Source organism: Chiloscyllium plagiosum, unplaced genomic scaffold (genome assembly GCF_037043375.1).
Source record: "Chiloscyllium plagiosum isolate Xiang-an unplaced genomic scaffold, Cpla_swu_hap1 HiC_scaffold_12, whole genome shotgun sequence".
Taxonomy (NCBI): Eukaryota; Metazoa; Chordata; class Chondrichthyes; order Orectolobiformes; family Hemiscylliidae; genus Chiloscyllium; species Chiloscyllium plagiosum.
In genome coordinates this window covers 105,315,986-105,332,661 of record NW_028270150.1, presented here as the reverse complement: position 1 = coordinate 105,332,661, position 16,676 = coordinate 105,315,986, and the positions used below count along the sequence as shown (strand labels likewise).

At 47.7% G+C, this 16,676-nt stretch overlaps 1 protein-coding gene across 6 annotated transcripts in view; it reads right to left on the bottom strand.

The window, feature by feature from the left end:
* LOC122554875 (MAP7 domain-containing protein 2-like) overlaps positions 1-16,676 on the bottom strand; it is a 116,181-nt gene that overhangs the window by 38,784 nt on the left and 60,721 nt on the right. For all 6 annotated transcript variants that reach the window (XM_043700231.2, XM_087993138.1, XM_087993137.1 and 3 more), the window contains 3 exons: positions 9,309-9,586; positions 6,453-6,591; positions 2,263-2,443 (listed from right to left, as the gene is read on the bottom strand). In XM_043700231.2, the coding sequence (XP_043556166.2) occupies positions 2,263-2,443; positions 6,453-6,591; positions 9,309-9,586 (598 nt within the window). The remainder of the gene's footprint in view (positions 1-2,262; positions 2,444-6,452; positions 6,592-9,308; positions 9,587-16,676) is intronic.

Here is a 16,676-nt window from a genome sequence, read left to right as displayed (position 1 = left end):
GAATATTGTGAACACAAGCAGAAGGATGTGGAGGCTCTGGAGAGGGTATAGAAACAGTTCACTCGGATTTTGCCTAATTTGGAGGCTATTAGCTATGAAGAGAGATTGGACAAACTTGGTTTGTTTTCACATAAACATTGGAGGATGAGAGGCGACCTGATAGAAGGTTACAAAATTAAGAGAGGCAGGGATAGAATGGATAGTGGGAGCCTTTTTGAAATGTCAGTTATTGGGGGACATAGGTTTAGGGTAAAGGGGTCGAAAACTCTGGCACTGGAAAAGCACAGTAGGTCAGGCAGCATCTGAGGAGCAGGAGAAATGACATTGTGGGGAGAAGCCCTTCATCAGGAACGTGGGGGTGGAAGTGGTGAGGGGCAAGGAGCCTGGACTTCTCCGTCATCATCTCCGGCGACTAACTCAACACGAACATCTATTTCAAACTCCCACAGCTACCTGGACGACACCTCCTCCCACAACCTTATGTAAAAGCGCAATCCCTTACTCCCAGTTCCTCTGCAGTATCTGCTCCCAGGAGGACCAATTCCACTCCAGAACATCCCAGAGGGCCTCCTATTTCGAAGACCATAATAATCCCTCCCATGTAGCCAACATTGCCCTCCAGTGTATCTCCTCCATTTCCTGCACCTCCACCCTTGAACTCCACCCCTCCAAATGCAACAAGAACAGAACCCTCCTGGTCCTCACCTTCCACCCCACTAACCTCCTGATACAACACATCATCCTCCACTATATTCACAACGTACAGTCAGACCCCACCACTAGAGAAATATTTCCCTCCCCACCCCGATCAGCATTCCGTCGAGACCATTCCCTCCGTGACACCCTTATTAGGTCCATGCTCCCCACCAACCCAACCTCCACTCCTGGCACCTGCTCTTTCACCTACTCCCTCACTTCAGTCCAACGCCCCACAAGATCCTTTCACATTCGGCAGAGATTTTCCTGCACATCCACCCACCTCATCTACTGCGTCTGTTGCTCTCTATGTGGCCTGCTCTACATCGGGGAGAGTTTTAGGGAACATCTCTGGGACACACGCACCAAACAACCCCACTGCCCAGTAGCTGACCACTTCAACTCCGCCCCATACTCTGCCAAGGGCATGCAAGTCCTGAGCTACCTCCATTGCCAAATCCAAGCCACCCAACGATTGGAGGAAGAACACTTCAACCTCCGCCTCGGGACCCTCCAACCACACAGCATCAACATCAACTTCACCAGTTTCCTCATCTCCCCTCTCCCCACCTCATCCCAGATCCAACCCTCCAAGTCAGCACCGCCCTCTTGACCTGTCCTAACTACCCATCTTCCTTCATCCCTATTCGCTCCACCCTCCCCATTGATCTATCACTACCATCCCCCACCTGCATCTACTTATCACCTTCCCAACTACCTTCCTCCCACCCCCACCTTCCTATTTCTCGCTCTGCACCTCCCCACCTCCCCCCTCGCCCCCCCCAAAAAAACATTCCTGAAGAAGGGCTTATGCCCAAAACGTTGACTCTCCTGCTCCTCAGATGCTGCCTGACCTCTGGCTCTCCAGCATCTGCAGTCCACAAGGTAAAAGGGGGAAAGTGTGAAAGAGATCCATAGAAGCCATAAGATTTTTAGTTTAGAAAGACATCATGTGTTTTGAGAAGATTTGTAGCTCAGGTTGAGGTTTTTGGATGGAGGTTTGCTCGCTGAGCTGCAAGATTCATTTCAAGACGTTTCGTTACCCTACTCAGTAACATCTTCAGTGGGCTTCAGGCGAAGCATTCCTCGAAGCATGGCATTCCAACCGGAAGTCTATCGACAAACACATCGAGTTAGATCCCGTCTACCGCCCCGAGAAAAGGAACAGGAAGTGATCTCACCACAGGAAATGACCTCACCACCGGAAATGACATCACCAACCCAAAGAAACCCAAACATATAAATAGAAAGCTGGAACTTTCAGCAGTGCTTCGCCCGGGGCCCACTGAAGATATTACCTGGTAGGGTAACAAAACGTCTGGAAATGAACCTTGCAGCTCAGTGAGCAAACCTACATCCAAGGCATCATGTGTCGGTGCAGTCTTGGTGGGCTGAAGGGCCTATTCTTATGCCATACTGTTCCTTGTTCTTGGATTATCACAACACCAAGGTCATCATAAGCTGTGATGTTACTGCTCCCAGAACCGTGAGGCAGGATCAATGCAGCTTTTGGATGGCTGGAGACTAAGGATAGCAGCGCTGAGGACAGACCATGTAACCCCTTACCTGCTGCTCCAGTCTGGCCAGAAGTTCTCTCTCCTGTTGTTCCCGGAGGATTCTTTCCTCTTCCGCCTTTCTCTGGCGCTCCAGCTCCTGCTGTATTCGCTGTTCTTCGAGTTTGCGTGCCTCTTCCTCACGGCGAGCTGTCTCTTCAGCTTCTCTTCTCTGCAGCTCCTCCTGACGTTTCCTGCAGCGACAACCCCAGATTTACTCAAACTACAGCTGCCTTTTCCCAAAGTGCTGGCACTCATTCAACCGTCTACAAACCCAAAAGGAGAAAAGAAAATCAGTAAAATTGCTGAATGGGGCAAACTAGTCTGACTCCTCTTGTAGACCTCAAAATGGAGGATCGGTACGTTCACTACAAATGGTTACTGGTTTGTCTGTCTGGGTACTCTGCTGGTCTTAATTTCTTCTTGGCATGTGGGCATCACTGGCAAGACAGGAGTTTGTAGAGCAACCCTAGTTGCCTTTGTTCGAAGTGTTTTACTCAGCCATTTCAGAGGGTAGTTAAGAGTCACACATATTGCTCTGGGCCTGCAGTTATATACAGGTAGTTCTTCTATAATGCGATAGTTGCGTTCTCGTGCAACTCCGCATTATAGAAAAATCATGCTTTTGAAACAGCGCGAAAAGCGTTGGTGATATAATTGCATTTCAGCTAACATACATTTTAAAGGTGCACGCTGTAAAAGTGGCCAAGCAAACCACTCAAATCAAAGGCAACTGGGGAAGGGTGATAAATGCTGGGCCTTATCAGTGAAACCAACAGCCAATCGCAAGAAAGAGTTCAAAATATTTCAAACCATTCTTATTGTTGCAATATCGGGTTACACATGAGAAGTCCCGACTTAGTATTTCTTTAAACAGGAGGTTTACTATATCTCTACGACAGTCCCTCTCTGCCCCAACATCCCACTAATTGGCATCAAACCCAAACTAAAAGACTCCATCATACCTACTTCCTGTTGGTGTTGGGGATGAGAATGCAGATAGGAGCCCAGCTCCCAGCCTCAATCCAGCCCCGTCTTTCTGCTCTTTTGGGTGTGGCAACTAACGTCAAGTCCTCGTCCACACACTGCTGTCTCTGGTCTCTCAAACATCTGTCCTCTGCTAACCCAAAATGGCTCCATCCAAGCTTGCTGACCTAAACTGGCTCCTGGTCCATTTGAAAAGTTCCTGTTTTTGTATTCAAATTGCAATGTGGCCACTCCTGCCTCTGTGATCGCCCAAACCTCCATATTCCTCTGAATCTGGCCTCTTGAGCAACCCTGATTACAACTAAATTAGTGCCCATGCCTTCAGCTGCCTGTGCAGTAGAACCACCCACCTTAAACATTTCTCACACTCCTTTAAGGCATTCCTAAAAAAAAAAACCACGTTCTTTGGTAATCAGCTTCAGCAAAGCATTAAATCTGGCTTGGCAACGTTTTGTAACATCAGAGGTGAACAATCAAATGTTGTTGGAAAGGAATGGAATGTAGTCAGGGAACATATTACTATTGTTACTCCAATAAAGGCAAAGCATAGCGGATACTGGAAATCGGAAACAAGAACATGGAATACTGGAGAAAATCTGCAGGTCTGGCAGCATCAGTGGAGTTAGAAAGCAGACTTAACGTTTCAAATCAGGTGTGACTCTTCCTTTGAGTCAGCTACTTCTTTAGATAGTTCTTTTTTTACTTAGACTCTCCACAGGCTCCAAGTCTCAGTACTGAATTCAATAACTTCAGGAACTGACTGCATAATGTCTGTTGTCCAGTTTTCTTACGTTCTCTCCCCTCTCTCCCCACAGCCTTGTTTGTGTCTCCTTTGTTCTGAGTAGAAAGGACCCATTGTCACCCTTTCTGTCCCTAATTTGTATCCTTTTACACATCTCCCTTTCTCTTTCTCCATGATTAACAACTTCTCTTGTCTTCTGCACTGGGCCTCGAAATCATTGAATTCTTGTTCCTCAAAAGTAAAAGAAAGTTGTTTTCCAACGCTTGTCAGATCTTAAGGAGGATTGTTGGACTCGAAACGTTAACTCTTGTTTCTCCCTCCACAGATACTGCTTGACCTGCTGAGTTTCTCCAATGTTCATAGAGTCCCGACAGTGTGGAAGCAGGCCATTCAGCCCATTGAGTCTGCACTGACCCTCAGAACAGTATCCCACCCCATCCCTGTAACCCCTGCATTTCACATGGCTAATCCAGCTAGCTTGCACATCCCTGAACACTTTGGGGCAATTTAGCATGGCCACACCACCAAACCTGCACATCTGTATTTGCTTCATGTGGAAACCACATTAAGACTGTACCGTCTGGTTCGCAATCCTTTTATGAGTGGGAACAATTTGAGCCTTTGTTTCACTATAATTACATTTATTACAATTTGTATTACATTCCACATAATAGAACCAGACAAGGCAAATCACTGAAATATAAAAAAGAACCATTTAGAGGAACATAAGAATTGAGTTTTTTGAAGAAGTAACAAAGAGGATTGATGAGGGCAGAATGGTAGAAGTGGACTTCAATAAGGCATTCGACAAAGTTCCCCATAGGAGACTGATTAGCAAGGTTAGATCTCATGGAATACAGGGAGAACAAGCCATTGGTTACAGAGTGGTGCTGGAAAAGCACAGCAGGTCAGGCAGCATCGGAGGAGCAGGAAAATCGACGTTTCTGATGAAGGGTTCCTGATGAAGGGCTTTTGCCCGAAACGTGAATTTTCCTGCTCCTCGGATGCTGCTTAACCTGCTGTGCTTTCCCAGGGGGCGGCATGGTGGCTCAATGGTTAGCACTGCTGCCTCTCAGCACCAGGATCTCAGGTTCGATTCCAGCTTCGGGCGTGGAGTTTGCACATTCTCCCCGTGTCTGCGTGGATTTCCTCTGGGTGCTCCGGTTTCCTCCCACAGTCCAAAGATGTGTAGTTCAGGTGAACTGGCCATGCAAAATTGTCCATAGTGTTAGATGCATTAGTCAGAGGGAAATGGGTCTGGGTGGGTTATTCTTTGGAGGATCGGTGTGGGCTGGTTGGGCCGAAGGGCCTGTTTCCACACTGTAGAGAATCTAATCTAATCATAAGAGGTACAGTTAGTAAGTTTGCAGATAACACCAAAATTGGAGGTGTAGTGGATAGCGAAAAGGGTTACCTCAGATTACAACAGGATCTGGACCAGATGGGCCAATGGGCTGACGAGTGGGAGATGGAGTTTAATTCAGATAAATGCGAGGTGCTGCATTTTGGGAAAGCAAATCCTAGCAGGACCTATTCACTTGTTGCTGAACAAAGAGACCTTGGACCGCACGTTCATAGTTCCTTGAAAGTGGAGTCACAGGTAGATAGAATAGTGAAGGTGTTTGGTATGCTTTACTTTATTGGTCAGAGTATTGAGTACAGGAGTTGGGAGGTCATGTTGCGGCTGTACAGGACATTGGTTCGGCCACTGTTGGAATATTGCATGCACTTCTGGTCTCCTTCCTATCAGATAGATGTTGTGCAACTTGAAAGGGTTCAGACAAGATTTACAAGGATGTTGCCAGGGTTGGAGGATTTGAGCTATAGGGAGAGGCTGAACAGGCTGGGGCTATTTTCCCTGGAGCGTCAGAGGCTGAGGGGTGACCTTATAGAGGTTTACAAAATTATGAGGGGCATGGATAGGATAAATGGACAAAGTCTTTTCCCCTGGGGTGGGAGGAGTCCAGAACTAGAGGGCATAGGTTAGGGTGAGATGGGAAAGATATAAAAGAGACCTACAGGGCAACTTTTTCACGCAAAGGGTGGTACGTGTATGGACTGAGCTGCCCGAGGAAATGGTGGAGGCTGGGACAATTGCAACATTTAAGATGCATTTGGATCGGTATACGAATAGGAAGGGTTTGGAGGGATATGGGCTGGGTGCTGGCAGGTGGGACTAGATTGGGTTGGGATATCTGGTCAGCATGGACAGGTTGGACTGAAGGGTCTGTTTCCATGCTGTACATCTCTAGGAGTCTATGATCTTTGGACTGTCGGAGGAAACCGGAGCACCCGGAGGAATCCCACACAAACACGGGCAGAACGGGCAAACTCCACACAGACAGTTGCCCCGAGGTTGGGATCGAACCGGGGTCTTTGGCGCTGTGAGGCAGCAGTGCTAACCACTGAGCCACTGTTCTCTGTGCTTCAGTGACAGGAGCCAGTTACAAACATTCTGCAGAGCAGCCTATTACCTCTCTGCTTCCTCTTGCTCCAGCCTTTCCTTCTCCTCCAGCTCCTTCTGCAGCCGGGCATGCCTCCGCCTTTCTGCCAGCAGCCTTGCTGCTTCCTCCGGGTTCGTCGTCCCCGCCGTGGTCTTTGTAGAGGACGCGTCTGAAAGGGGAAATGCCGAGAGGCGGCTCAATCAGTCGGAGGGCTGCTGCTGCTCAGCTGAACAGCCCACGGTGCTAGAGAAACTGCGCAACCAACAACGAGAACGCAATCGAGTTCAACATCTCAGCAACAACAAAACAGGGCAACAACAAAACAGGGCATTCTATCACCTTGCCTGTATCCCAGCACAGGGAACTGGAGTGAACACAATGGGTGCAGATTTACAATCATAGAATCCCTACATCACGGAAGCAGGCCATTTGGCCCATCGAGTCCACACTGACCCTCCGAAGAGCATCCCACCCAGGTCCACCCCATCCCTCTAACCCTGCACTTCCCATGGCTAAGCCACCTCGGCCTGCACATCCCTGGACATTATGGGCAATTTTCCACAGTGAATCCACCTAAATTGTACATCCTTGGACTGTGTGAGGAAACCGGAGCACCCAGTCGAAACCCATGAAGGCTGCGTGAACTCTGCAGAGACAGCTGCCCGAGGGTGGAATCGAATCCATGTCTTTGGCACTGCAAAGCACACTGTGCCACTGTCAGCCCTAATCAGGACAATAAGGAATTTCTTCCCTCCAAGGGCAGAGATTATTTCGGAATTCTGTTTCCCAGATTGAAGATGTTCAAGATACATTTCTTCATATTTAAAACATTAAGGGTCATGGGAATGATCAGGAAAATAGCATTGAGGCACTCAATTGGCTATGTTTTCATTTTCAACAGTGCAGCAAATCTCATGGGCTGAATGGCCTCTTTCTCTTCACAGATCAGTCACAAACTGAGCAGAACATCAAGGAGCCACGGGATGCAGGGAATCTGAGAGGAAAATGGAAAATGCCGGATATGTACAATTGTGTCAGTAAATTGTCAATGGATAGGGTGTAAAACACAGGGAAAGGGAGAATGGAAAACTTTTAAAAAGCCTTGAGGTGGAAAAAAACAGAAAATATCACAGCTCTCCTTGTTTTCTGTCCTTACCGTTGCCCTTTTCTCCCCATTGGTCAGCCTTAGGTTTGCTAGGACTTCGTCAAAGGGCAGTTAAGTGTTGCATGTGGAGCTGGAAATGTGTTGCTGGAAAAGCGCAGCAGGTCAGGCAGCATCCAGGGAACAGGAGAATCGACGTTTCGTTCCTGAAGAAGGGCTTATGCCCGAAACGTCGATTCTCCTGTTCCCTGGATGCTGCCTGACCTGCTGCGCTTTTCCAGCAACACATTTCCAGCTCTGATCTCCAGCATCTGCAGACCTCACTTTCTCCTGTTGCATGTGGAGTCATAGGTAGGCCAGACCAGGTAAGAATGGACAGATTGCCTTCCATAAAGGACATTGGTGAACCAGAAGGGGTTTCTATGCCAGTCTGATGGCTTTGTATTGAAAGACAGTTTTGGCAGAGATCATGCTCTCAAATTTGGGATTGGGGCTCAGACATAGACAGAAACGGCACCCTTACACTCTTTGCTGCTCTGATTTATTGAAACATAGGAAACACGAGCTAGAATATGTGAAGATGTGGCAATATTCAAGTAGCATAGAGGTAGCAGGCTAAGAGTGAAGTTGAGTAGAGTTTGTGTTTGCCCAGAGATTGCTGAGAGTCTGGAATTCACAATCTGACAGGGTGAGTTGAGTGAGAAACTCTCATAAATCTTAAGCAATATTTGAATATTCACTCTGCTGTTGCCTCCAGTGCTATGGGCCAAAAGCTAGAAAATGGGCTTTGTGTAGTCAGATCTCTGTGGATACAATGGGCCAAAAGGCCTCCTTTTTTGATTTTGCCATGAAATGTCAGCATTGCTGTCTAGACCAGCATTTATTGTCCATTCCTACTTGCCCAGTGGGCAGTTAAGATTCACATCGCTGTGGATGTGGAGACATGTGAGCGGCGCGGTGGCACAGTGGTTAGCACTGCTGCCTCACAGCGCCAGAGACCCGGGTTCAATTCCCGCCTCAGGCGACTGACTGTGTGGAGTTTGCACGTTCTCCCCGTGTCTGTGTGGGTTTCCTCCGGGTGCTCCGGTTTCCTCCCACAGTCACAAAGATGTGCAGGTCAGCTGAATTGGCCATTCTAAATTGCCCGTAGTGTTAGGTAAGGGGTAAACCTAGGGGTATAGGTGGGTTGCGTTTCGGCAGGGCGGTGTGGACTTGTTGGGCCGAAGGGCCTGTTTCCACACTAAGTAATCTAAACATGTGTAGGCCAGGCCAGGTAAAGATGGCGGATTTCCCTCTCTAAAAGGACAGTAGTGATCCAGATGGGTTTTTTACAACAATCATCAGTGATAACACGGTCATTACTTGACCAGCTTTTTAATTCCAGACTTTTAGTGAATCAGATTTCAATCTCGGCATCTCTAAGTCAATCAATAGGCTCATCAAGCCTGCTCCACTCTTAAACACAATTGTGGTCTCAACTGCACTTTCCTACCTGCTCTCTCTCTATTTCCCTTCGAGTCTGGGAGACAGCAAAAAAATCAATTGGCCTTAGCACCAGAGTGTCCACCCAAAGTGGAGCACAGACTTGCATTTCTCCTTGATGCAGTCCTAAATTGCTGACCCTTTGTGCTGAAGCTTTGACCCGGGTCCCCACGCTGCTGGACACCTGGATCTCCTTAAGTGGCTCGTGTCAAATTTGTGTTGAATTGTACTCTCGCCATGCGTGCAGAGACACTTTACGGCACTAAAGGGGCTAGATAAAAGCAAGCTGCTGTTGTAATCACCTTCACCTAGAGCTGCTTTCTTCCGATCATGCTCCTTGATTGGTGTGGTCGCTGGAGAGTCACTCTCTGCCAACTCTGGTGATTTAGCATCACTCCCTGTATTCTCCTCTGATTTCTGCCGTGCCAGATCGCCCTTGTCTTTGGTCTTTTTTTTACTTTCTGCAATGTTATGAGAAGACGGTCGTCTTCTCATGGGCGAAGATTTGCTGCTAGAAGTTGGAGATGGTGGAAACTCTTTGCTGGAGCTGGGAGATCGTGTTCGTATCTTTGAGTTGGCCCTGCAGAACAGTAGGCGAATATCCCACACATTATTGAATCTTCACACAAACGTCATGCATTTTGTACTGGTATGCTCAGTCGAATAATTACTTTATCAAGAAACTAAAAAGAAACTTAGTCCACATTTTTCAGATTTGGATGTCGATACTAATAGCTGTTTTGTCCTGCCGAGCTCGGGTGTGGCTGAAAGAAAAAGACATATTTTGTCCAATTTTTCATCTTCCCCTCATCAGGACATTTCACAAGAATACAGAAGTAAAGAGAAAACAATATTTACATTGCATGAAAGGATGGCATTGATTGGTTGGCAAGTGGACTCTGATTGGTAAATACATTGTCATCGAGAAGACACCAGTTTTTGATGACTGGCAGTTAACTGTCAAACTTTGTGAAAATTGTAAACTCAACAGATTGACTCTGATTGGTCAAGATCCGAGAAACGAAGTGCAGAATGTTTCAATTTATTAGGTTACGTTGAACAAGGCAGAATGCTTGTTCTCTCTGTTTGGAAAGAATAGAGGCTTGTGCATTAATATGTCTACCATCCCCTATATAGGAGTGTGTTATGCTATGAGCTCAACAGACAATCCTAATTTATTGTCACCATAAATCTTAGCACACTCAGGATTATGTAGCAAATGCTGACTAATTGCAGAGTCATATCTAAAGTTGGACACCTTGGTGGGAGATTTTCAAATGTGAGCTGCTTAGGTACGATCAGTACCTTCCTTCTTGCAAATAGCTGAAGAAATTGCTGCCAGTCTTTGAGACATACCACCTACATCACACTATCAATGAAATTCATATACCATGTTATTCAAAACCTGGCAGTCAACTGTCAAAGATCAACTGGGGCAGTCTCCATGGCAACAGCACTACCAAACAGAGCCAACTTGACAACGAACACTGCCCTCCCGTGAGGCATAAATTTTGTTTTCAATTTTCTCTTGACATTGTGGTGGATAAGTTGTTGGAGGCGACTCGGAGAGATAGGATTCACATGCATTTGGAGAGCCAAGGACCGATTAGGGATAGTAAGCATGGACTTGTGCGAGGGAAATCATGTTTCCCAAACTTGATTGAATTTATTTTTGGAGGGTTGCTTTTTATTGGAGCTTAGGAAGTTGAGGAGTGACCTTATAGACATTTATAAAATCATGAGAGGCATACATAAGATTAGATTCCCTATAGTGTGGAAACAGGCCCTTTGGCCCAACAAGTTCAAACTGACCCTCCGAAGAGTAACCCACCCAGATCCATTTCCCTCTGACTAACGTACCTAACACTATGGCCAATTCACCTGACCTGCACACCTTTGGATTGAGAGAGAAAACCGGACCACCCGGAGGAAACCCACGCAGACACGGGGAGAATGTGCAAACTCCACACAGTCAGATGCCCGAGGCTGGAATCAAACCTGGTGCTGTGAGGCAGCAATGCTAACCACTGAGCCACAGTGCCACCCACTGTCAGACGAATGACAAGGATCTTTTCCCTAGGATGGGGAGTTTCAAGACTAGGGGACATATTTTTAAGCCGAGAGTAAAATGTTTTAAAAAAAAGACATGAGAGACAACTATTTATCTTTTACGCAGAGAGTGGTTCATGTGTGGAATGAACTGCCAGAGTTAGTGGTAGATGTGGGTACAGTGACAACACTTAAGACATTTGGACAGGTACATGAATAGGAATGGTCAGAGGAATATGGGCCAAACGCAGGCAGGGGCACTAGTTTGGTTTGGGAACTTGGCTGGCATGGACTGGTTGGACTGTAGAGTCGATTTCAATGCTGTATGATGGAATGACTCTATTCTGGTGAATTGTTGTGATTGGTCCAAGTTGAAAGGTTTTATTTTAATTCAGTGATATATTTATGTTGTTAAGGTCTGCGTCTAGACTACCCTTTCAGATGAATGTATTACTTCAGAGAAGAGAAGACCCCCCGCTATCCTTATCAATAATGATCAATACCACAAACTAAAAGGTCATGTGATCACTTTCAGATCTCTGTTTATGGGAGTTTGCTGTGTTTCTTCCATTAACAACTGCGACTATAAAGAGCTTCACTGTCTGGACAGTGCGCTGAGAGATTCTACAGCATTCCATGATTTATGGGACTGAAACACTGGAGTCTAAAGTTCACTGAGTTGGGAAAACATGCCTGAGCTTTAAAAAAATGCTATGTGGGCTCTGTGATGCAGAATTCCTGCTCCCAATTCTGAAAGTTCCACTCCTTGCTGGGGAGTGGGTTTGGCCCACTCAGACAGGAAACCTGACCTCAGCCCCGAATTCAAACAGACCTCATTTTGACTGCTGCAGGGGGCCTTAATGCACAGTGTGGCAACCACAGATTGAAGGAGTAGATGTAAACAATCTTAATAGCAGACATGGTCTCTTTAAGTGTCAAAGTCTGAAGACTTTCTTTGGGTGGCTCAGTGGTTAGCACTGCTGCCTCACAGCGCCTGGATCTGGGGTCAATTCAGACCTATTTGCAAATTCTGCCAGTGTCTGCATGGGTTTCCTTGGGGTGCTCCAGTTTCCTCCCACAGTGCAAAGATGTGCAAGTTGAGTGGATTGGCCAGCTCGCAGATACCTCCTCCTACCGTCCCCTTGACCATGACCCCACCCCCCACCACCAAACCATCATCTCCCAGACCATCCATAACCTCATCACCTCAGGGGACCTCCCATCCACCGCCTCCAACCTCATAGTCCCACAACCCCGCACCGCCCGTTTCTACCTCCTGCCCAAAATCCACAAACCTGACTGCCCCGGACGACCCATCGTCTCAGCCTGCTCCTGCCCAACCGAACTCATCTCGGCATACCTCGACACGGTCCTGTCCCCATTAGTCCAAGAACTCCCCACCTACGTTCGTGACACCACCCACGCCCTCCACCTCCTCCAGGATTTCCGCTTCCCCGGTCCCCAACGCCTCATCTTCACCATGGACATCCAGTCCCTGTACACCTCCATCTCCCATCACGAAGGACTCAAAGCACTCCGCTTCTTCCTTTCCATCCGTACCACCCAGTACCACCGACACCCTCCTTCGACTGACCGAACTGGTCCTCACCCTGAACAACGTTTCTTTCAATCCTCCCACTTTCTCCAAACAAAAGGAGTAGCCATGGGCACCCGCATGGGCCCCAGCTATGCCTGCCTCTTTGTAGGGTATGTGGAACAATCCATCTTCCGCAACTACACTGGCCCCACCCCCCATCTTTTCCTTCGCTACATTGATGACTGTATCGGCACTACCTCGTGCTCCCAAGAGGAGGTTGAACAGTTCATCCACTACACTAACACCTTCCACCCAGACCTCAAATTCACCTGGACAGTCTCGGACTCCTCCCTCCCCTTCCTAGACCTTTCTGTTTCTATCTCAGGCGACCGAATCAACACGGACATCTACTACAAACCAACCGACTCCCACAGCTACCTGGACTACACCTCCTCCCATCCTGCCCCCTGTAAAAACGCCATCCCATTCTCCCAATTCCTTCGTCTCCGCCGCATCTGCTCCCAGGAGGACCAATTCAAAATACGTACAACACAGATGGCCTCCTTCTTCAAGGACCGCAATTTCCTCCCCGACGTGGTCGACGGTGCCCTCCACCGCATCTCCTCCACTTCCCGCTCCTCCGCCCTTGAGCCCCGCCCCTCCAACCGCCACCAGGACAGAACCCCACTGGTCCTCACCTACCACCCCACCAATCTCCATGTACAGAGCATCATCCACCGTCACTTCCGCCACCTCCAAACAGACCCCAGCACCAAGGATATATTTCCTCCCCTCCCCTATCAGCTTTCCGTAGAGACCACTCCCTCCGCAACTCCCTTGTCAGATCCACACCCCCCACCGACCCAACCTCCACTCCCGGCACCTTCCCTTGCAACCGCAGGAGGTGCAACACTTGCGCCCACACCTCCCCCCTCACTTCTCTCCAAGGCCCCAAAGGAAACTTCCATATCCGCCACAGATTCACCTGCACCTCCACCCACATCATCTACTGCATCCGCTGCAGCCGGTGTGGCCTCCTCTATATTGGGGAGACAGGTCGCCTACTTGCGGAGCGATTCAGAGAGCACCTCTGGGCCACCCGGACGAACCAACCCAACCACCCTGTAGCACAGCATTTCAACTCCCCCTCCCACTCCACCGAGGATATGCAGGTCATTGGACTCATCCACCGCCAAACCACAACAACGCGACGGTCGGAGGAGGAGCGTCTTATCTTCCGACTGGGAACCCTCCAACCGCAGGGGATGAACTTGGACTTCACCAGTTTCTTCATCCCCCCTCCCCCCACCTTGTCTCAGCCGAATCCCTCCAGCCCGGCACCGCCTTCCTGACCTGCAGTCTTCTTCTTGACCTCTCCGCCTCCATCCTACTCCGACCTATCACCCTCACCTTGACCTCTTTCCACCTATCACATTTCCAACGCCCCTCCTCCAAGTCCCTCCTCCCTACCTTTTATCTTCTCCTGCTGAACACTCTCTGCTCATTCCTGAAGAAGGGCCTGTGCCCGAAACGTCGAATCTCCTGTTCCCTGGATGCTGCCTGACCTGCTGTGCTGTTCCAGCAATAAAGTTTCAACTTTGATCTCCAGCATCTGCAGACCTCACTTTCTCCTCAAAGATTGGCCAAGCCAAATTGCCCAGAGTGTCCAGGGGTGTGCAGGCTAGGTGGATTAGCCATGGGAAATGCAGGGTTACAGGGATCGGGTAGGCGGATGGGTCTGGGTGGGATATGCTGTTTCCACACTGTAGGGAAACTAACCTAATCTAACACCCTCTTTATCCACACTGTAAGGACTCTATGTTTCTTTAAACATTTACAAACATCTGAAGCCATTAGAATTAAAACAAAACCCTCTGCTTTGATTGCCTGGTCACCTGGCATAGAAACACCAGCACCTTCTCATTTCAATACCTGCCTTTGTTGATACTTCCCCAAGGGCTGGAGTGAATTGATTATGAATGCTTGGGCGAGTTTCAGAAACTGTTTTTATTTCAGCAGGGGCTTCTGAGGTTGAGTGACAGTTTAAATAAGCTATTAAAGGACTAAAGGATCTGATAGACCAGATCTAAAAGTTGAAGTTCTAAATTAGAGAAAGGCCAATTTTGACGGTATTAGGCAAGAACCTTCAAAAGCTGATTGGAGGCAGATGTTTGCAGGTAAAGGGACGGCTGGAAAATGGGAAGCCTTCAGAAATGAGATAACAAGAATCCAGAGAAAGTATATTCCTGTCAGGGTGAAAGAGAAGGCTGGTAGGTATAGGGAATGCAGAAAGAAATTGAGGGTTTGGTTAAGAAAAAGAAGGAAGCATATGTCAGGTACAGACAGGATAGATCAAGTGAATCCTTAGAAGAGTATAAAGAAAGTAGGAGTATACTTAAGAGGGAAATCAGGAGGGCTAAACGGGGACATGAGGTAGCATTGGCAAATACAATTAAGGAGAATCCAAAGGGTTTTTACAAATATATTAAGGACAAAATGATAACGAGGGGGAGAATAGGGTCCCTCAAAGATCAGCAAGGTGGCCTTTGTGTGGAGCCGCAGAAAATGAGGGAGATACTAAATGAATATTTTGCATCAGTATTTACTGTGGAAAAGGATACGGAAGATATAGAGTGTAGGGAAATAGATGGTGACATCTTGCAAAATGTCCAGATTACAGAGGAGGAAGTGTTGGATGCCTTGAAACGGTTAAAGGTGGATAAATCCCCAGGACCTGATCAGGCGTACCTGAGAACTCTGTGGGAAGCTAGAGAAGTGATTGCTGGGCCTCTTGCTGAGATATTTGTATTATCGATAATCACAGGTGAGGTGCCGGTAGACTGGAGGTTAGCAAATGTGGTGCCACTGTTTAAGAAGGGTGGTAAAGACAAGCCAATGAACTATAGACCTCAGTGGTGGGCAAGTTGTTGGAGGGAATCCTGAGAGACTGTATTTGGAAAGGCAAGGACTGATTCGGGATAGTCAACATGGCTTTGTGTGTGGGAAATCATGTCTCACAAACTTGATTGAGTTTTTTGAAGAAATAACAAAGAAGATTGATGAGGGCAGAGCAGTAGATGTGATCTATATGGACTTCAGTAAGGCGTTCGACAAGGTTCCCCATGGGTTAGATCTCATGGAATACATGGAGAACTAGCCACTTGGATATAGAACTGACTCAAAGGTAGAAGACAGAGGGTGGTGGTGGAGGGTTGTTTTTCAGACTGGAGGCCTGTGACCAGTGGAGTGCCACAAGGATCAGTGCTGGGTCCTCTACTTTTTGTCATTTACATAAATGATTTGGATGCGAGCATAAGAGGTACAGTTACTAAGTTTGCAGATGACACCAAAATTGAAGGTGTAGTGGACAGTGAAGAGAGTTACCTCAGATTACAACAGGATCTGGACCAGATGAGCCAATGGGCTGAGAAGTAGCAGATGGAGTTTAATTCAGATAAATGCAAGGTGCTGCATTTTGGGAAAGCAAATCTTAGCAGGACTTATATACTTAGTGGTATGGTCCTAGGGAGTGTTGCTGGACAAAGAGACCTTGGAGTGCAGGTTCATAGCTCCTTGAAAGTGGAGTCGCAGGTAGATAGGATAGTGAAGGCGGCGTTTGGTATGCTTTCTTTTATTGGTCAGAGTATTGAGTACAGGAGTTGGGAGGTCATGTTGCGGCTGTACAGGACATTGTTGGAATATTGCGTGCAATTCTGGTCTCCTTCCTATCGGAAAGATGTTGTCAAACTTGTAAGGGTTCAGACAAGATTTACAAGGATGTTGCCAGGGTCGGAGGATTTGAGCTATAGGAAAATGCTGAACAGGCTGGGGCTGTTTTCCCTGGAGCGTCGGAGGCTGAGGGGTGACCTTACAGAGGTTTACAAAATTATGGGGGGCCTGGATAGGGTAAATAGGCAAAATCTTTTCCCTGGGGTCAGGGAGTCCAGAACTAGACGGCATAGGTTTAGGGGGAGAGGGGAAAGATATAAAAGAGACCTACGGGGCAACTTTTTCACAGAGGGTGGTACGTGTATGGAATGAGCTGCCAGAGGATGTGATGGAGGCTGGTACAATTGCAACATTT